A 20,756-nucleotide genomic window follows, 5' to 3' on the forward strand; every position below is an offset into this window, starting at 1 on the left:
ACCACAGCATGGCCTGATGAGTGGTGTGCGTCCACACCTGGACCCCAAACCTGTGAACCCTGGTCCACCAAAGCAGAGCACACAAACTTAACCACTACACCACCGGGCCAGCCCCTGAGAGATCAGCTTTTTTTTTTTTTTTTTTTAAGATTGGCACCTGAGCTAACAACTGTTGCCAATCTTTTTTTTCTCCTGCTTTTTCTCCCCAAATCCCCCCAGTACATAGTTGTATATTTCAGCTGTGAGTCCTTCTAGTTGTAGCCTGTGGGATGCTGCCTCAGCATGGCCTGATGAGCAGTGCCACGTCCATGCCCAGGATCTCAACGGGCGAAAACCTTGGGCCAGCGAAGCAGAGTGCGCGAACTTGACCACTCAGCCACTGGGCCAGCCCCGAGAGATCAGCTTTTGAATATAGTCATTTTGAAAAGAATTTTGAATAAGAAAACTAGTAAATGTAGTCACAAATTAAGCAATGGCCAGGTAAGGAATAAAAAATGGGAATCTAAGTTTCCAGGCTGTTCTAGAACACATAAAAAAAACAGTCTCTTTTTGGGATTTGTGTTCCAGATTGGAGACGGCGTGCACATTCACTGGCTACCTGCAACATGTTTTCTCAGGCTTTCAAGCTATATCTGACTTAGTGAAAAAAAAAATTTGGAGAATTACAAATTTCTTTACCTGGGATGTAGGAGGAACCTCTAAAATACTGGCCTGAGAAAACCACATCTCTGCTTGGTTATTCCAATAGCTGCAATTTGAGTAGAGGACAACTTGAGTGGAGACGATGTGAAAGACAATCTTTTCACTACTATTCAGTGTTGCTTAAAAGGCTTACACACCTGTCCATCCATTGAGGGATGCAGGTCAGCCTCAGAAGTCAGCTAGTCTATTCCACTTAATAGGTCAAGCAGTAGCCTTAATAGTCTGGGGTGAAGAATCCTCTGACTGCTATCTCCCTTTTCTATCCAAGGTTACACACATAGAATTTAACGAATTTTTTCCTTAAAGAAACATAAAACTTTTAACTCATTTGTTGATCTATTGGCTGAATTATTTAAGCTGTTGCCTAAAACTTGAATTAAAAAACATCAAATAACAAAAATATGTACTTTAGTTCCAAATTATGATCAGTTACAGGAGAGAAGTTAGGGAATTGGAGGGAGGGACAGGAAGAGGTCAGGAAGAAAGAGAGAGACAAAGACAAATGGTAATAAGGGTAAACTCTTCTTATTCCTGTGGTTTATAAAGAAATGATCTGTTTTCATAGGCCTTTCATATTGCAGTTAGCTGGATAACCACTGTTCGTATTTCAGTCATTCTTCTAAGGATAGGGATGCTCATGGCAGCCAACACAAAGGGCCCAGTGTCCAGAACTAGACAGCAGTGGCCAGTGCACTTCACAGGCTGGAAGAAATCCAGCCCTGGCCAGAGGTTTTCTCCTCATGACATAAGGATATCTTAGTGGCAGCTGCTGGCTGATGATTTTCTAGATAGGTTGTCATTTTCTCTCTTCAGAAGCAACATTTCATTTTTCTTGAGAAGGAGGAATTTCTTCTGTTGAGGAGCTTGACTAAGGTGACCTATTTCTGTCTTTACAAAGCAGGCAGGTGAAAAGCTGTTTTACAAGGCTCTTCACTGGGGGTTTCTGTGTTTCTTTCTGTGTTTCTTTCACAGAGATTGAGACAGTGAAGTTGGCCCGTTCTGTCTTCAGCAAACTACACGAGATTTGCTGCAGCTGGGTGAAAGACTTCCCTCTCCGCAGGAGACCCCAGCTTTATTACGAGACCTCAATCCATGCCATCAAGAACATGCGCAGGAAAATGGAGGACAAACATGTCTGCATTCCTGACTTTAATATGCTCTTCAACCTAGAGGTAAAGGGCACTTCAGAAAAGTCAATGAGATTAAAAAAACACAAAAAACCCTCATGGTCCTGTTTTCTAACGGGACAACTTATAATATACTCTGATAGGCTGCAGTAGGACTAAAGGCAAAGTGGCACAGATTTGCTTGCATTAGAAAATAGAAAAGGAACGATTTATTTTATGTTACTTTTAATAGTTAATGTGTTCACATGGTTCAGAACTGCAAAATAAAAATCTGTCTCTCGTCCTTGTCTCTCAGACACTCAGTTACCCTCCTTGAAAGCAAGGGAAGTTGCCAGTTTCCTGTGTAACCTTCCAGAGCTATTCTATAAACATACAAGAAAAAAAAAAAAACCCTGGTATATCTCAATAAAGCTCTTTTTAAAAAGAAACTATTTCTATAGTATGATCAAATCTTGTTTATTAAGTTCCCACGTTACTATGTTGCTGAAGCAACACAAAACACAAAAGGATGAATTTGAGCCTGAAACAGTTTTCTGATTTCATGTGATTTTCTTTTTTAAATCTTGGTTTCTGAGATCAGAAAGTAGCTGGAATTACATTTCATGAATCTCTGTGACTGACAAATTGGATCATATGAGCCTTGTCAACTTAATAACCATTTTCTTATCTTCCTCTTCTTTTTCTATTAAATGTATTATGTTAATGCAAACAGAGGTAGGTTTGTTTCCTTTGCCTGTCACTTGCCTTTTTTCTTCACTCAAGTCCGTAACTTAGAAATTACAATGCAGTAATTTATACAAAGCTCAATATTTCCTTCCTTTAGCAGCTAAATTTAAATTTTAGCTGACTGTCAAGGTGGGATAAGCAGTGATGGTGTGTTGGTAATTGGTGCTTATGTTACAAAGATAGATCAGCTGATATCTTTGTTTCCAAATGTTACCATCCAGGCCCATGCAAATGTAACCCAAAAGGCTGTTGTGTGATAAACAAATCTTTTATCATGACACCTACTTGAAGACTGTGTACTCGGGTTTGAGAGCACTGTTGCTGTTTGTTGACCTGGTTGGGTTTCATTTTGCTTCAAAATTAGTTCTAAGGTCTAACTCAGAAAGGACTTATCTTGCTATAGTGAAACGGACTTAGAGGGCAATTTGGCAACACATACTTAAAACCTTGTAAATTTTCACACCCTTTGGTAATTTCACTTTTAATTCTATATTATAAAGAAACAGAAATGCAGAAGTCTTACATTCATGTTTTGTGTGACAAATGTTTTATACAACATTGTCAATAATAATAAAAATAAAAAATTGGAAATGATCTAAATCATTACATGTAGGGAATGATAACTATAACATGCTTTTAAGATGTATAGTACATATCCATTTAAAATAATGTCTTTGAGTAATACTTAATGACATGGGGGAAAAGCTAATGATATGGTAAATGACCCTAATTTTATTTTAAAAATTTATATGTATAGAAAAAAGACTGGTTATCTGTGGATGATAGGATTATAGATATTTATTTCTTTATTTACACTTCTTTATTAGTCCAAATAAACATACATTATCTTTACAACAGGGAAGACAGTATTTTTTTTAAGAAACTGTACTAATTTTTTTAAGAGATCCACTTGGCTCCTTTGTTTCTTCTGATACTATATTGTTTAAGAATCTCCCCAGCAATCTTACATTGTTTAAAGTTATAGTCTTATGCTCCCATAAAGCTATTACTGCCAACTCATCCCCACCTAACAGATGAGAAAACAAGCACAAGAAAATTATATGATTTACTTTGTATATTTGATTTACTTTGAAAGACAGGGCCTGGACTCATCTGAGTTCCTACAGCCCAAGGAAGAAGTCAAAGGCTTTGCAAATGAAAGTCATTCCATTCTGTTGCCTAAAGGGAACCCAGGACCCAGTGAGAGCTCAGTGAGTCACAGATCTCCTAAGGGATGAGTTGTTCTGTCATGGGGATTGGGCAGGACTACTAAAACAACAGGTATATTTTTGCTTTGAAAAAGGTTTTTTTTGATATACCACATTTACAGAAGTACCAAACATAAATGTCCATAGAGTAATGATAACATCCAAATACTTTAATTTACACCATTTATACTGCCATTGAAGATTAACTGATTAAACAATTCTAGAAAAAAAGTCTTGACATGTGGAATTTCTACCTGTACTAACGCAGTACTCATTTTGGGATTTAAACTCTTGAGGTGAAGACGAACCAGCAAACTACTTAACGGTTTAGATGTAAACTCGTGACTCTGCTTTGTCAAGACAGAGCACAGGATTGGAAGACTCTCCTCTGGCAGTTGCCTCAGCTCTTCAAGCGGGGGGGGGGGGGGGGGGGGGGGCGGGGGGGGGGGCAAGGAAATGTTAAGCTAAGTCTTGGATTGGGGACAAGGCAAACAGGTTACAGGGCATTTGGACATTTGTGGTTCAAGTTTGGCTACCCAGTTTAGAGACTCTGTTACGTATGGTAAGAATTCAGTGTGACCAGGAATGATTTATGGAGACATTATAGTTTAGAAGTATGTGTATGCTTTCACTATCTCTGTAAACAACCTAACATAACTGGCCTCGTGCTGGAAGGTCAATTATTTCCTATTGTTCTCAGTTTCTAATTTTATTATTAAAATAGTTTCATCTGAAAAAAATACTCAATCCAGAACAGCTTTGCTCAGTTCTTCCTCATACCTTCTTTTTCCTCCTCCTCCTCCTCACAACGTGTAACAGCAATTTTGAAGCAAATGTATGTGGGTGGTTTCCATGGTACAAGACAACAACTTTTACAGAGAGAGAGGGCAATTCAGCCTGAGCTAATTGGGCATGGTGTGTTCCAGTGTTCTGGTGTGCAAACACAGATGCCCTAACATTGCAGGCATTTTAGGAGTTGATCAGGCATGTCAGAAAAGGGAAACATTTAGTCTCATTCTCTGGGTGACAAATGCAGTGCAGGATGGGCAACAGTGCAGGGGAATGGCTCATTTGAATCATGCTATACCTCCCTTAAACTGTTTGTGTTTTTGTTGACAGGACCAGGAAGAACAAGCTTACTTTGCAGTGTTTGATGGCCATGGGGGAGTGGATGCTGCCATTTATGCCTCCATTCACCTGCATGTTAACTTAGTACGCCAGGAGATGTTCCCCCACGATCCTGCTGAGGCCCTGTGCCGGGCCTTCCGGGTCACCGATGAGCGGTTTGTGCAGAAAGCAGCCAGGGAGGTACGCCACTTTCTCATAAATTCTAGCCACAAATGCACTAGCTGAACTCAACTTGGTCTGTAGTTAAAGGGCTATTTTGTGTTTTCTCTTTTGGGACAGGCATTATTTAAAGTTCTCTTCTACACTGTATCCTTGATTAATTCCCTCTTTAGGAATAGGTTTAGTGGGGTGCTATGATGTACTGTATAGAAACTCCCGAGCTATAATTTTCTAGAAAGCCAATCCACTCCTGGCAGGTGAGTTTTATCTTTCTTATCCACCATTGCCTGTCTGGTTCATACCAGGACCATCTCTCTAAGCAGAATTTTGCTGATAAGATCTGGATGTGGTGATTAAAACAATGGTCTAAAAAAGAAACGGAAGCTGGGATTACTCCCATACACTGGGTTCTAAATGGGTTGGCAGTGTTTTGCTGTGTATCTCTTGAGGGAAAATTTACTTGGAGAGAATGAATCCTTAGATGATCTCTGAACTGATTTTCTTTTAACAGGAAGAACAGTCAGAGCTCATGTCCTGATTTCTTAAGGTGAATCAGACCTAAGGTTTTCTCTGAATGAATGACAGGGACTCTATGTCGAGATCTAAACGTCAAAATTTTAATCTAATTATCATTCTGGGCATTGACATATAATTAACTACAGTACTTTCTGTTCATTTCTAACTGGGGCCAATGGAATGGGAGTAATTTTTAATTTTTAAAAGTAATTACAGAATTATATAAACACAGAAAATAACACTCCTGCTCTATGACTTAAACATTAACTTTCTGAAATGGACTTGAAGAGAACATGGTAATCATTTAATGCATTTCTTTGATCTCATAGTTATGCTACACAGTAATAGTGGGGCTTGGAATTAATGAAACAATAATTCAGAACTATTTGGTATTGAGCAAGGGAAATGTCTCCCCACCCGCACCCCAGGTTTATATCAATAGGCAAATCCAACAACAGAAACCACTAGGATCTACATATGTAGGTGGGGCTAGAAAACAAAATACAGTTTTGACCTCGGGCGTTCCCAGAGTCTCTGGAGGGCCGGCACTGATTCGCCCTGCCTGCCTCAGAGCTGCCGGCTGTCATTCAGACTGAGGACAAGACCTGGCCCCTGAAAGGTGATCTGTAAGCACCAACACGAAACTAAGAGAATAATTTTGTCTTCTTGATCCTCTGTGTCCTCAAAATTATGGTTTTTCTGACCATGTTCACCTCATTTGCTTTGCCAGGGATCTTCGTGTCTCTCAGTTCTGCCAATATTTCTTTTGAATAATTTAGGTTTGTCTCAGCAGTTACTTTTCTCCTTCTTGTGCTTCCATGTGCTGCTAACTGCTGGGAAGAAAGCAGCTATTCCTGTTGTGAAGCAGCCCTACCTCCTGTTCTCCCCAGGGCATATGCATCGCAGTGTCTTTATCATGTGTTCCAGGGGGCTGAGTTTTTGAACAGTCTGTGTGGGAAGACATTTTATTGGTGGGTGAGAATTTATAACAAACTTTCCTATTTAGGGAACATGAGAAGTTGTTTTTCTCTTTGGATACAAGGGGCCTTTTACCACCCTTGACGCATTGGTTCTAATTTAGGCCAAGTCCTTAGTAACAGAAAGTCATGCTCATTTGGTAGTGACTCATGTCAAATGGAGATGTCATTTTAGTATAGTAGTATCAAGAGCATTAAGTACAGTGGTACTGAGCTATTATGGTGAAATTCCATGCTGTTAGTTCTTTATGCAATGTTCCAAAAGCAAAGGTCCCTAAAATTATTGTAGAGTTTTTTTCTTTTTAAAGGTATAAGCATCCTGGCACTCCAGAGAATGTATGTTATCTCTTGGCTCCTATGTTAATATCTAGGATATGGGAGCATTTGTTGTGTACCAATGAGATGCTTTGTGTCTTATCTGGTAAAGCTAGGACTCTCCCCCTGAACATATAGTAGGTCAGTAACAAAACAGAGAACAGAATACGGAAATCTTTACTCTAAGGGTTGATATAGTGGATTTAGCACTGGATCAGGAGGAAAAAGAATTTTAGTTCCGTTTCATGCAGTAATCACTTACTTGCCCTTGGGAAAGTCACATAACCTGCCATAGTTTTCTTACCTGTATATAAAATGGAATTAATAATCATCCCTGCCTTGCATATCATAGACCAAATGGATCTCTGTGTGCACACACACATACATATATGCACATAAAAATGCACTGAGAATTGCTGTTTGTGAAATCAAGTTACTAACAGTCTAGCTCCTGACTGAAAAGTCTGTATTAACTATAAATTGCTTCTCAATGAGAATTTGATGTCTATTTTTACTGACTGTAGTTTTATTTAAATTATTTTCAGAGCTTAAGATGTGGGACCACAGGAGTGGTGACTTTTATCAGAGGCAACATGCTACATGTGGCTTGGGTGGGTGATTCCCAGGTTATGCTTGTGAGAAAGGGCCAAGCTGTTGAACTAATGAAGCCACATAAACCGGACAGAGAGGTACGTATGGTCTGTTCTATTAGGATACGTGCCACAGGCAGTTTTCTAGTTATTAATTAAGATTCACTTATTATAATTATCACCATTATCTTAGCAAACATACCCACCTTCCAAAGGAGAAATAAAGAGAACTTTTCCAGGGAGCTGATGAGTGTTGTATCTGTTGTTTACTGTTAAGGTAGATGAATAAATCCTGAAGCCAATTATTTGGTTCTTTCTATTGCATTGCTGTTTAGGATGAAAAGCAGCGCATTGAGGCCCTTGGAGGTTGTGTAGTCTGGTTTGGTGCCTGGAGGGTGAATGGAAGTCTATCGGTCTCCAGAGCTATTGGTAGGAAAAGCCAATTAATTTTTGTTTCTCCAAACTGTCCTCTTCTAGCTCATTGTTTTCTATTAACTGATACAAAAAGGGAACCCGAGACAGTAATTTATATTACCAGAGTGCTTACTATTGTTTAAAATAACAATCCGATAATGCCTCTTTTAATTATTTGATTTAATTAACCTACTCATTTATATACTTAAATTCCATTATTAAAAGGGAACTATACTAAGAAATGCAGAACTTACTAGTTTCTTTTTTTTTAATGGAAAGCTTTAATCTTTCATACACAAATCTGCTTAAAACCACACTGATCCTCATTTTATTCCATTTTGGGTCATATTTAGGTTCAATTAGTATTTTCCAGAAAATGGAAGCCCTGTCCATATTTTATCTTGCTTATATCTTTAAATTTTTTTTCAATGAATTCTATGACATAACAGAGAATAAAAACATTGTGCTTTTTAGATGAAAACAAGTTTCTAAATGTGGAGTAGAGTAATTTACCAGATAACCCTGGGGTTTCAAAGAATCTGTCTCCTTGGGACCTAAATTCTTCAAAAGAGGGGGAAAGTCAATGAAACTCTATCTAAAACTTAGAGAATAAACAGCTAAGTTGATTGGACAAAATGCAAAGGTTTATAAGTTCAAAGAATTGAGCTATAGTCCTGTTTATGCCTTTGTTTTACTTTGACACCTGGGTTTATTATTTTAGGCTTCATGGTTTAGCTCCATTTTCTGGTTTTAAAAAAAGAATAAATCAATGTGTCTATATGGGTGATATGCATATATACTGCAGGTCTTTGTCACTGCCTCCTAAAGAAATGAAGTAGTTTGACATAATGATAACATGGACAAATGGAATTCACATCTCGTCTACAAATTTTGCTTATCATTGCCAAAAAATTCCAGAACATCAACAAAATCTCAAAGGATTAATTCAGTTTCACCACTGATGTGAGTTCCTCCCACTCTTTGGGAAGGTGCTGGCAAGCTGTGAAGTGGCCCAAATGTGAGCAGCAGAAGGCTGAGAGAGAAAGAGGAAGCTAAAAGATTCTGCAAATACTTCCCAAAAAATTGAGAGTTGGCTTTACCTTACAACTGAGGGCACTATTAGGGACTCTGGAATAAGGCCAAAAAGGGATAATTTCTCATTCCTAAAACATATCCCCATGTAGAATAATTTTATTTTTTATTACTCCCCATGTAGAATTATTTTTAACAGCTCCAACCAGAGACCTCTTCCACAATCTTACTGTTAGAGTATTGAGAGGTATCTTTAATGCTTATAGAAGCAACCAAAGTTATAGAACCAATTTTACTAGAAGATACTTGCCCTTTTTTGCTTCTAAAAGTATAACCCAAGGGGAAACTAAAGCAGGGGAAGAATGTCCTTGAATAAGTGACAATCTAAAACAGAATAAGGAAGATTTCAGAGGAAGTGACCTTTAAGTTAGATGTGGACAGTGTTTAGGGAAGAAATTCCAGGTATAGGGGAGTACAAATACATGGGCGTCTGAAAAGGCATGTCATGTTTTAGGGAGAGCAACAAGTACAGAAGGCTACGGCAGAGGGTGGCAGTGGTAATGTGTTGGTGCCACATTGTGAAGGAGCTTATATGCCAGGTGAAGTAATCTGGATCCTACAAGGTGAATAAGCAGAGGGGCCAGATGATCAGGTTTGTATTTATAAGATACGTGTGATGACGGAATGGAAGACAGACTAGAGTAGAAAGCCTAGGTAAGAGACCATTCAAGAGGCTGTTGATACAGCTTGTTACAGAGATGAGGACAGCTAAAAAAGGACACAGAAGAGGGTATACATTGATGAAACAAATGGCAATTTGTGAGAAAAGAGGAAAGCTAACTTCCAGGCTTCTGACTTGTGTGACTGAGAAGATGATAGAGCATTTGTACTAAGAAGCAGTGGTTTGGGGGGTGGGGAGGAGGGCAGATAATGAGTTCATTTTGGATATATTTTATATTCTAGGTACTTGCGGGATGTCTTGGGAGAGATAATTTACATGCAGTTAGAAATACAGATCTGGAGCTTAGCAGAGTTCTGAGTTGGAGCTAGAGATTTGGGAACTCATCCCATTTTGGCAATAGTATTAGCAACCTGTGAAGTGATATATATATATATATATGTACGGTAGTTGAAACTATAGGCATGGTTGACATTGCCCAGGAAGAATATATAGTGTGAAGAGAGAGACCAAGGCTGAGACTCATTACTTAAGGCAGAATAACATAATGAAGTCATGCTCTCTAGGTTTGTATCTTGGCTCTATTACTTTACAAACTATGGGCCTTGGGAAACTTACTTAATCTGTGTAAAGTGGGAATAGTGACAGTACCTAAACTCATGGAGTTTTTGTATTAAATGGTATAATATACACACCAGACTTAGAACCCTGCCTGGCACAGTTGTAGCACACAGTGATTGTTACAGTGCTATTATTAAGTGAAGGAGCCAGTGAAGAAAATCAAGAAGAGATCAGAGATACAGAAGTGGGGTATCACAGATGCTAGGGGTAGAGGGTTTCTAGGAGGAAGCAGTCAACAGGGTCAAGTGCTGCAGAGGTCAAGTGAGATGTGGGTTAAAAGCCTGGAATTTTGAAAATAGGAAATGAGTGGTAAGAGAGAAATGATTTGGATTAGTAGGTGGGAAAACCAGAAAACAATCAGATGGTGGAAAATGAGTGATAACATAAAGGAGCATGTGTAGATTTACTTTCTTCTGCAATTTGGTGGTAAAGAGAAATAGTGTGGTAGCTTGAGGGAAAAGCTGACTTGGGAAAGAGTTGCTTTTATTGTTTGTGTTTTTAGGATGAAGAGATTTTAGATCAGGGCATGTCTGTAGGATAAAAGAAGACAGCAGGTAGACGAGAACTTGAAGATGAGAGAGAGAAGCCAGAGTCCTGGAGAGACAGCACAGGTTAGCTTTGAGAAGAGAAAGGACAGCTCTTACTCTGAGAAAATGGTAGCTGATATAGGTGAATTTCTACAGATTAAAAAAAAAATTAGGATGGGGGGAGGAATTGAGGGAATTCAGGCCTGATAAACTTAATTTTCTTTGAAGTAGGAAATTAGGCCATCTACTGAATCCAGTAGCTTAATTGGAAGAGGGTGTTGAAGAATGTGAGAAATATTTGGAGAGCACATGGAATAAAATAGGGGACTAAATAGGGACAAGAAAAAGGACTCCTGAGCAGAGTTCAACTCTACTTAGAAAATGAATGGTATTTAAAGCTTTAAAAATGAAAAGCTTTTCAACTGTTTCTCCCCATGAGCCCTTCAGATTTATGATCCAAAGTTGACAGAAGCATGATATGTTTCCTAGCATATGGAGAGAAGAGGTTGAAGACAAAAGGATGTTGCCATTTCTACCATGAAATGGATAATCATGCCCTCCTACCAAATTTGGGGGCGAAATGTCATGAATTTGACATCCAACAGTAGAGCAGGTGAAAAGCCAGAATTTTGGCAGCATTTTCTCTGTGCAAATCTTTGTATGTTCTGTTCCAAACTAAGAGTTGCAGTAGCCTCTTAATTGAATCACTAAAACAAGATTTTTGGGAACAGTATGACTCAGATCACATTTATTTTTAGAGCTGGAGTTCAGAAAATAATAATGATGATAATAATAGTCAGGTGGAGTAAGGGATGGGGAAATTTAGTAAAGTGGATTGGTGGAGGACACTGAATCCCATGATTGGAAGTTTTAATTAGCTCTAACAGGCTACTGGGAGGCATCAGAGTACAGAAGTGAAGTTGATGAAATCAAAACCATGCTTGAGGAAGATGGTTCTGGCTACTGAATGAAAAAGACTAGTTTCTTACTTTATAGATAAACTAACCTAGATAATAAACCTGCTGGATAGGGCATCTGGCCCACATTGTTCTAGTGAAGGTATCCATAGGGTTCCTATTGAGCTTTCTGGGCCTATCTGAAGATTAAACAGGTATGTGAAACGCTGGAGAGAACCCTACATGGATAGGAGAGAACCTATAATAGATGCTAGAAACAGTGATGACATAGCCAGATCACTTAAGTAAGCATTTAGCTTCATTTCATCTTCCCCTAGTCAAATTCAGTTTAGTCCAATGGAAAGGATAGTCCAATTGAGAAGGGTTTTTAAGTAGCAAGTGCTAGGATTTGGACCCAGGCTGTCTGACTCCAGTGCTGGCATCCTAAACCACTAAGCTATATGCCACTACTTTACAAATGATAAAGTACTTTGTAAATATTTTTAAAAAATACTGTTTACTGATAATTATGATACCCTAATCTAGGTATTATTGCTCAAGACTCTTTTTTTATGTAAAGAAGAAATGAGTATACCTTGTTGCAGAAGTAAGTTATTTGGTTACCCAATAGGCTAAGGACACTTTTGCTAGGCTCTCTCCAAGAACCTAAAAGCAAACAATGAATGAAAACAACAAATCTATTTGGAAATGCTCTGGATCTGAAAGTTCCAAAAGGCATTGCAGATGATCGATAATCACAGTAGTCTGGTGACAGAAATGTAGCTTAGTGTGGGCCTGAAGGTCTCCAGTCTGTTTCCACTCCAAACACCCTATATTCAACTACATATTACTCCTTAACGGTTGCCTCTGGGTCTTTGCTAATGCTGTTCCCTCAACTGGAGGGCCCTTCTCTGCCAGGTGATAACTAACTTATCCTTCAGGGCCCAACTCAAATGTCATTCTGTAAGTGGATGAGCTAAGAAAGAAAAGATAGAAATTTTTAAAAGCCCATTAGGGCCTTGGGTTCTCACAGTTGTTCATAAATGGAGAATGAACAATAGCAATAAAGACAGAAGGGGGGAACAATCAGAGACATATGAAGAAAGCAGGTATATGGTGGTCCCTGAAGACAAGAGAAAAATGGTCATTTCCTGACTTTCTCTAAAAGTTACAGGTAAAGCAGCATTAAAAAACAGGAAGCAAATTGGACTGGGAACCAAGAGACTTACATTCTAGTCCCTTGTCTGAAGCTTGGGGTGACTTTTCCTGGCCTGAGGGAGTGGGACTTGATTTTTTAAAATCCCTTGTAACTCAAACCTTCCTCTGAGCTCATAGCATGGAGTTACTGATTTCTAAACAAGGATAGAACAAAAATTAAGTGTTTAATAAAGACAGTGATCGGAATTTTGGTTTTTCAATGTGGACTTGTTCTCAAATCTTAGTTAAATCAAACCTAACCACCAGTAAAAGTACACATCTACTAAATCAACAAAGTTTTCCTATGTAGGACTGAAGTTTTCAATACAGCAACAAATTTAGATTTGACATTTGTTGCCATGCTCAGCTTAGCCTAAATTACAGTTAGAGGCACAAGATTCAGAGTCTAAGCTAGATAAGAGATTAAGTCCAGCGAATGGCAATTATTTAACTGAGAGTAAGGAGTGAGCAGCATTTGATTAACAGAGAATTCAAGTATTTTATCTAAAACTAGTTTACAAATTACTTTCAGTAAATTCAGATCACAATCAGTAAACTGTGATCAAATCATTGTATTGGCCATAAACGTTCATACACGTAAAGTAAACCAAAATCTGACCTACTTTCTAATTCCCACAGGAGATGCTGAACATAAGCCATATATCTGTGGGGATGCAGATTCTGCATCTACTGTTTTGGATGGAACTGAAGACTACCTCATTCTAGCCTGTGATGGCTTCTATGACACCGTGAATCCCGATGAGGCAGTGAAAGTTGTGTCTGACCACTTGAAGGAGAATAATGGAGACAGCAGCATGGTTGCCCACAAATTAGTGGCATCAGCTCGTGATGCCGGGTCAAGTGATAACATCACTGTTATTGTGGTATTCCTGAGGGACATGAACAAAGCTGTAAATGTTAGTGAGGAATCAGACTGGACAGAGAACTCTTTTCAAGGAGGGCAAGAAGATGGTGGGGATGATAAGGAGAATCATGGAGAGTGCAAACGCCCTTGGCCTCAGCACCAGTGCTCAGCACCAGCCGATCTAGGCTATGATGGGCGTGTGGATTCATTCACTGATAGAACTAGCCTGAGCCCAGGGTCCCAAATCAACGTGCTGGAAGACCCAGGCTACCTAGATCTCACTCAAATAGAAGCAAGCAAACCTCAAAGTGTCCAGTTTTTGCCACCAGTTGAGATGTTTGGTCCTGGTGCACCAAAGAAAGCAAATCTAATTAATGAGCTAATAATGGAGAAAAAATCAGTTCAATCATCATTGCCTGAACGGAGTGGTGCTGGAGAGTTTCCCTCTTCTTTTAATTTGGGTTCAAAAGGGCAACAGATATACAGAATGGAGAGCTTGTCTCCTGTCTGTTCTAGGTTGGAAAATGAACAGTTCAAATTCCTGGGAAAGAGAGTTTCTAGATTGTCTCATTTACGTTACCACTACTCAAAGAGGTGGCATGGATTCAGGTTTAATCCAAAGTTTTATTCATTTCTCTCTGCTCGAGAGCCTTCCCACAAAATAGGCACTAGCCTGTTCTCACTTATTCAAAGTGGGAAGAGAAATAGGATGTTGAGAAGTTCTCTGCCATGGAGGCAAAGCAGTTGGAAAGGGTGCAGTGAAAACATGATGAGGAAGCTCAGAAAGAGTAACGATATGCCATACCCAGATCTTCCCTGGAGCTATAAAATATAATACTTTCTCTTTCAAGTAGGCTAGGTAGCTCTCCCCCCAATAAAAACACCACTATAAGAGTAGAAACAAGATATACATTTCTGAAATATATGTGCTTCATTATAAAACCATGGATGGCTCAATTCTTAAATGTAAATTGATCTCTAGGAAACTCAAAATAGTGTTTTCAATCTAAAAAAGTATTGGCGGTTTCACTAGCAAAATTATACAACTGGTCCCTGTGATGTGTCGCCACACCTACACACAACCCTCACCCACTGCCCTTCACGCCACTAGTGGAAGCTTGCAAGTTAGTTATTTCAGTCAGGTTACAGTGTTGAAATCTCAACGCAGTTGAAATCTGGTCTGATGTGCCTAATATATCTATGGAAAACAATGCAGAATTTGATTTAGTTGGGAAACATTTCTCAAAAGACAGAACTATAAAGGAAACTCTTCTCCCTTTTTTTTCAGTAGGTAAAAGACTAAAAGCCATATGGGTCTTAACTGGTAACAATGAAAGTAGAAAACCAGTGTAAAAATGTCATATTCTCAGACTTGTGAGGCAGTATATAGTCAAAAAGATTTACTGATTTTTTTTTTCTGTAACATAATAGACTATGAAAATTTTTTGAATTAAAAAGTATTTCCTAGGGCTGTAGCTATGTGGGAGTTTCATAACCTGTTATGGTGCTCTTGGTGGAATTTTTATTATTTGTCATTTTAGAAGACTGGTTTTAACTTGTGATGCTAATATGTTTTTCACTGTACCTTCATCTCAGGAATAAAACTAGTTTAATGGAGATGATGTCAGGTACAAATATACTAGAATCAAGTTGCCATTTAAAAAGAAAATCAAATAGTATTTCTATTTTTTCTGCCTTTTTTTTTTAAGTTCACAGACTGCAAAGGCATATACTACTATAAGATAAAAAGTGGTTTTGGAGAATGAAAAATACTTGTTTTAACTTCTCTAGAATTGTTTCCCCCAAAGGAATGAAGTAACTGGTGTGGAGGAGGCTGAAAGTACTGCCTAAAGTGAGCCCAGAGGCCAAGTGCAAAGGAGAATGCAGATGACTAAGACTGAGGTCTGTTTAGTTATAAATGGAGAATGTTCTGGAGTCCTGCTTCATGCAACTTCAGACTGCAAAGACAGGACATGTGTTTCTCATTTCAATATTTATATTTGATATTTTAAAATTGTCTGCTTTTTGCCATTTTTGCAGTTTCAAGCCAGAGCATATCTTCAACTAAAGACAGCAAACAACTAACAATCAGATTCATTTGAGGAAGCAGCCTCTGATTCTCTGAGAATCATGAATGTCTCCAAGTGACATTTTACCCTCCCCTATCAACTGTGGACCAGCCATGCCCAGGGACAGGAGCTGCCCGCTATAGTGCTCAGTCACTCACACTGTTAGGAGGCATTAAATGCTCTTGCTAAGGAATGTCCACTGCCTAATCATGTTTTTATATAGTAATACAATTACTTCATGTTCCCCACACCCATAATGGAGGGCTAAAATTCCTGGCCTTTAAAAACAGAGGACTGTACCATATTTTGGGTGCCAGTATAGTTATATCAAATAAATAAATAAAAATAGTTACACTTTAGAAATGAGCAGATTGTTAATCTACAGATTTTATTTTTAAAAATTTGGAAGTAGAGATTTTCAGTATTTGTCATTGCTTCTTTTCTCTTGTGACACATGGCTGAAAAGGAGGGAGTAAACATGGCTCCAACTATAGTACCAGAATCTGTTTACCATCCTGATGCTTTACCCCCATATACGGACCTCACTCACTTCTGTCATTTTCTGAAGCCTAGATCTTGTTAACAACCCATCAGGTGCAGTGTCAGTTTCAAATCACATTATCTAAGGAAACAAAACAGAGACAGCAGAATATTGGTACACATTATATAGTCCAAAGTTGTTGGCTAAGTTAAAAAGAAACTTTTTTTTTTTTATAGATTTTCTATTTGTCTATTGCTAATGTTTTTGATCAGAATAAAAAAGGTGAAAAGAAAGAAAGTACAAGTGACAGGTTTTTCCAGTGGGGAAACAATGGATGAAAGTGGGACAAACATAGACCACATCTTTTAAGGGTCTGGATTTTGTAGGTCTGACTACATAAGCAGTGTTAACTCCATTTCTCATACCAGTAGCCCTCTAGAAAATAAAGCAAAGTAGTTCTAGTATGTTCAAGTTATAAACCAATATTGTAAAAAATAGCAACTATTCATTTGTTCACAACATACATATTTATAGTTAGCTACCATTTGTAAGGTAAGTCCTTTAAAATTCTATAATACATATTAAAGTAGTGGTTATTGGTCTGACATATGCTGCTCTTGGTTCTATAAACTAGATAAAAAGCAGTGCTTTGTGAAATGCAGTGTTATATCTTAATGCCACTGGTGATAGAAAGTAGTTCCCTTCAGTTCAAATCCTGTGCCCTTATTTGCTGCTTGCTGACGTAAGCAATAAGTACCCCTCTAACTAATGGTATCTACACATTTCTGTAACTTGTATTTAATGATGGTGTATCTGGTGATTGTAAAAATATTAGACAGATATAAAAGTATCTATATAATATATATTAACTGTTAATGCTGAGGTATAGTCTGTGAACTATGTGTTTTGTACCTTTATTCATTGTGTAACTTAGTGGTGGTGAAAGTTCTACATTCAATCCTTCAGAGTGGCAGTATCCCTTTTTCAATTTAACATGATTTGCATCGATTTGTTTGCCTGCTGAAGTTTTGTTAGAATAGGAAATAGTAAAATGAATATAAACAAGAAAGTGTAGTACTGGTTAGGGAAACAGACTTCAAGTCACCAACTGAAGTCATTACCAACTCCTTGTACATTCACTGTGAGTTTCAAAGGGAATTAATCTCTAATTTAAAGGTTTCCTTTGTTCACTTTCTGGATGTGTACTTCTGAGGGATTTATATGAGGTTAACTAAGATTACAGCACCAAACACTGGGGCTATTAATCCCATTTAGGTCTATACTAAACAGGATGGTGGAAACACAAATGTATATACCTTTTCTTTACTTAGAAGTGCCATCCATTTTCCGTGAATTAATACGATTACTGTTGCATTTAATTTAACTAGGAGGATCCTGGAAAGTAACACCTTTTCCAAGGACAGTGTCAACAATGTCAATGTCAACACTGAGTCTGATTCTGACCACATTTACAGTGGTATAATGTCAATGTGGTGGTATAGTGTCACGCTGCATCTTCATGACAACCACACTCCATTGTTGGAACACTGTGCCAGTAAGAAGTGCAACATCCAATGGGCAGATGAAAACGATGCATAAAGAAATTCAGTGTTTACGGATAAAACTGCTGTGGTTCAAGTACTTTCTTCCCCATTGAAGTCTTGCTGAGGCTTTGTAAGAAAGTGATCTAAATTATTTTAACGTTTAAACACAATTTGTTCACTCAATGATCATTCTCATCTAAGCAAGGCCATAAAAGGGGATACTATAGTTTTGGTCACACCATAACTTGGGACAATTTTTCTTTAGAACATAAATTAGCAAAAGAACATAATTTTTTCACCTTTTAAAATCATGTGATGTTAAAGGACAAATACCCACTGTTCTGTTCTGACCTGTGAATAGCTTAAATGTTTTTTTTCAAAACAAGATACCACCAGTATTATGACTATTTTCCAGACAAATGGTACTGTGTTGAAAAGTTACTTCCTCCAGCAGCATTTTATCTTCTATTTTGAAGACTACTTATTGTACTAATTAGAAAACATGAAACAAGATAGGGAACTCCAGACTGACACAACAGTTGTTCTGGAAAAGGAAATACCCTAACAAACTTTGATGTATTAGGTGATCCGCAGATACGTCACTGTTAACTCTTACTCTAGGTGCTCTTTGGTGAGAGACAGGCTCTGTTCTCTTGTTCATGACATTTCTCTGCAAAGAATTCTCTATGGAGTGAGGCGAATGAAGTGAATCATTTCTTACCAAGTGAATTTATCAATCTACAAACCTGTTCTACAGCTCACTTTTGAGTTCAGTTGTAACCATGAGTGATCCTTCATATTTTATTTATCAAAACTGTTCAAGTAAGAAGTATGTTGAAATTTTGCCAATATCTTAATAAAAATCCAGCAATTTAAAACCACTAGTCATTTGTCTTCTTATTGAAAGGAAAGATAAGTTATTTAGTGCAGAGGTTTACGCCGATTCCCTCAGAACTGAAAATAAAATCCTGAGGTGGTAGTTTTCTTAAACTTTAAAGTAGGAACATTTAAAAAGAAAATTTGCTAAGTGCTGCTATAACTGTGATTTCCTCCCCAGAAAACCCAAAAGAGAGATACTTCATCCTATACATGTTCTTCCCATAAGTTTAATGGTGGGGAGAGGGAGACAGAAAGGTTAGTGTCCTAAAATAGACAAGGACCTGCCAAGGGCTAAGTGTTGATTCCTCAAATCTCCCAGCTACTTTATTCTTCAAACTCTGCAGCCAACCAAAGTTTTTCCTCTTAGTCTTTCCCCTTTTAGTTTCAAACTGGAAGAAAATAATTAGGTGAACTGTGGCTGAAAGTCTGTCTGGAGGATTGCTGTTAAGAGAGTAACAGGAGACAGAGACAGAAAGAGTGTGGGGGACGGAAGTGAAGCTGATAAAAGCAAGACACCTGTGTCTAAGGGAATGGCAGTAAACCTAGTAAACACACTGCATTATTATTCCCCTCTTCCCAACATTAAGTCCTAGAAAATTAATTTCACATAGTTTTAACAATCTTAAACTCTTAATTCCCTAAATTCATTCACCACTTTGTATGATTTTATATAGAACCCAAAGCAGCAAGAATTGAGGAAAAAAGTGAAGGTCTGAAAGAATCATATATTTGAAGGGGTGTCCTGAAGCAGGAAAGGAAAGAAAGGAATATTTTGATAATAAGTATTATTTATATTTGAAAAAAATCTCCTAAAATACAGAATTACTTTAAAAGGAACATCACTTTCTGAAGCAGCAGGACACAGCAAGGTGAGTGAACCACTAGGTATAGTGAAATCGTTTGAATTTAATAGAAATTTACCCATGTTACCAAATGATCAGATATGATTGCCTGGACTGATATGGTGTTTAACTGTTCATTTCCTTTTTCTATTTTTTTTTTGAGGAAGATTAGCCCTGAGCTAACATCAGCTGCCAATCCTCCTCTTTTTGCTGAGGAAGACAGGCCCCGAGCTTACATCCATGCCCATGTTCCTCTACTTTATATGTCGGATGTTTACCACAGCAGGGCTTGTGAAGCAGTGCCATGTCCACACCTGGGATCCGAACCAGCGAACCCTGGGCTGCCGAAGCAGAACGTGCACACTTAACCACTGCGCCACCTGGCCGGCCCCCACATTTCCTTTTTTGATTACAAGTTTGCTCTCTGTCATCTTGAAAGCAGTTGTTAAAGAACACTCTTCTAGTGTGCTTTTAGAAAACCTACTTTTGCTTGGCCTAGGAAAAATCTTATGGAAGATCCTTTCTTATTTATATTTCAAACAAATCTAGTTCTTCTCTGAGACCCCGAACTCTTAGGTGTTGCTCAGTAAGAAAGCGCTCTTGTGCTGGGCAGCTGGGTTTAGCATTCCTCTTACGCTGAGCTGTAGGATGCTGCCCAAGACCTCCAGTTGCAAACCTCCCGACGAGACATGCCCACTTTGTGGTGCAAGCAGCGCCCTCACCCAGTTTCTGATTTTTCTGATCCTGCTTTAGGACCAGGGAAACAATAAATGTGAAAAACTGTCAGGAATGATACATATTTGGAGAAACTATCTTCCAAATGAGTAACTGGAGTTTAACCAAAGATGCAAAAGTTGTCCCTGCCAGTTGTGACACTGGCTGATCCTAGAACTAGAGCACTGAGGTGGCAATTAAGCCGAGTAAGAGTTGCCTTGGGATCACCAGGTCAAATGGAACGGAATGGGAGGGAGGCCTATGAAGCGGCTTTTCTAAATGTACATAAGGAGACACACTTAACTGCCCTGCAGGACTCAGGCAAGGGCTCTGGCTGGGCAGAGGCTCTGCAGAGCAGGAACAGAAGACAAGACTCCCTGTAACAGGAAAAAAACAAATAAATGTGCCAGCCGGAGAAAAGGGTTTTTAGAAATAGAGCAGCCCACACAATTTATGTCCCAAACTATAAAATGACTGATGTTACCATTTGCTCGTAAGCCTCCCTAGACAGTTTTAAAAATTATATAAATCTAGACTTTGAAGCCATA

The 20,756-nt window shown here is 38.4% G+C and overlaps 2 protein-coding genes across 50 annotated transcripts in view; one reads left to right on the forward strand and one right to left on the reverse strand.

Moving 5' to 3' along the window:
- Window positions 1-18,651, forward strand: part of PPM1E (protein phosphatase, Mg2+/Mn2+ dependent 1E) — a 192,484-nt gene extending 173,833 nt beyond the window's left edge. For all 3 annotated transcript variants that reach the window (XM_070562331.1, XM_070562333.1, XM_070562332.1), the window contains 5 exons: window positions 1,675-1,874; window positions 4,883-5,071; window positions 7,404-7,547; window positions 7,784-7,877; window positions 13,454-18,651. In XM_070562331.1, coding sequence (XP_070418432.1) covers window positions 1,675-1,874; window positions 4,883-5,071; window positions 7,404-7,547; window positions 7,784-7,877; window positions 13,454-14,514 — 1,688 coding nt within the window. In that variant the 3' untranslated portion in view covers window positions 14,515-18,651. The remainder of the gene's footprint in view (window positions 1-1,674; window positions 1,875-4,882; window positions 5,072-7,403; window positions 7,548-7,783; window positions 7,878-13,453) is intronic.
- TRIM37 (tripartite motif containing 37) overlaps window positions 1-20,756 on the reverse strand; it is a 143,750-nt gene that overhangs the window by 3,293 nt on the left and 119,701 nt on the right. For 5 of the 47 annotated variants that reach the window (XR_011523433.1, XR_011523434.1, XR_011523421.1 and 2 more), the window contains 2 exons: window positions 16,290-16,370; window positions 7,655-7,871 (listed from right to left, as the gene is read on the reverse strand). The exons of 6 other annotated variants lie outside the window; for them this stretch is intronic. Coding sequence is in view for 12 of the 41 variants with exons in the window: in XM_070562322.1 (XP_070418423.1) it covers window positions 16,362-16,370; window positions 20,513-20,585 (82 nt within the window). In the remaining 29 variants the exon portion in view is untranslated. Of the gene's footprint in view, window positions 1-1,093; window positions 1,869-7,654; window positions 7,872-16,094; window positions 16,371-20,512; window positions 20,586-20,756 lie in introns of those variants that run through there. 36 more of the 47 variants (XM_070562322.1, XM_070562319.1, XM_070562312.1 and 33 more) reach the window with 18 other exon arrangements.

Source organism: Equus przewalskii, chromosome 10 (assembly GCF_037783145.1).
Source record: "Equus przewalskii isolate Varuska chromosome 10, EquPr2, whole genome shotgun sequence".
NCBI classification, from domain to species: Eukaryota; Metazoa; Chordata; class Mammalia; order Perissodactyla; family Equidae; genus Equus; species Equus przewalskii.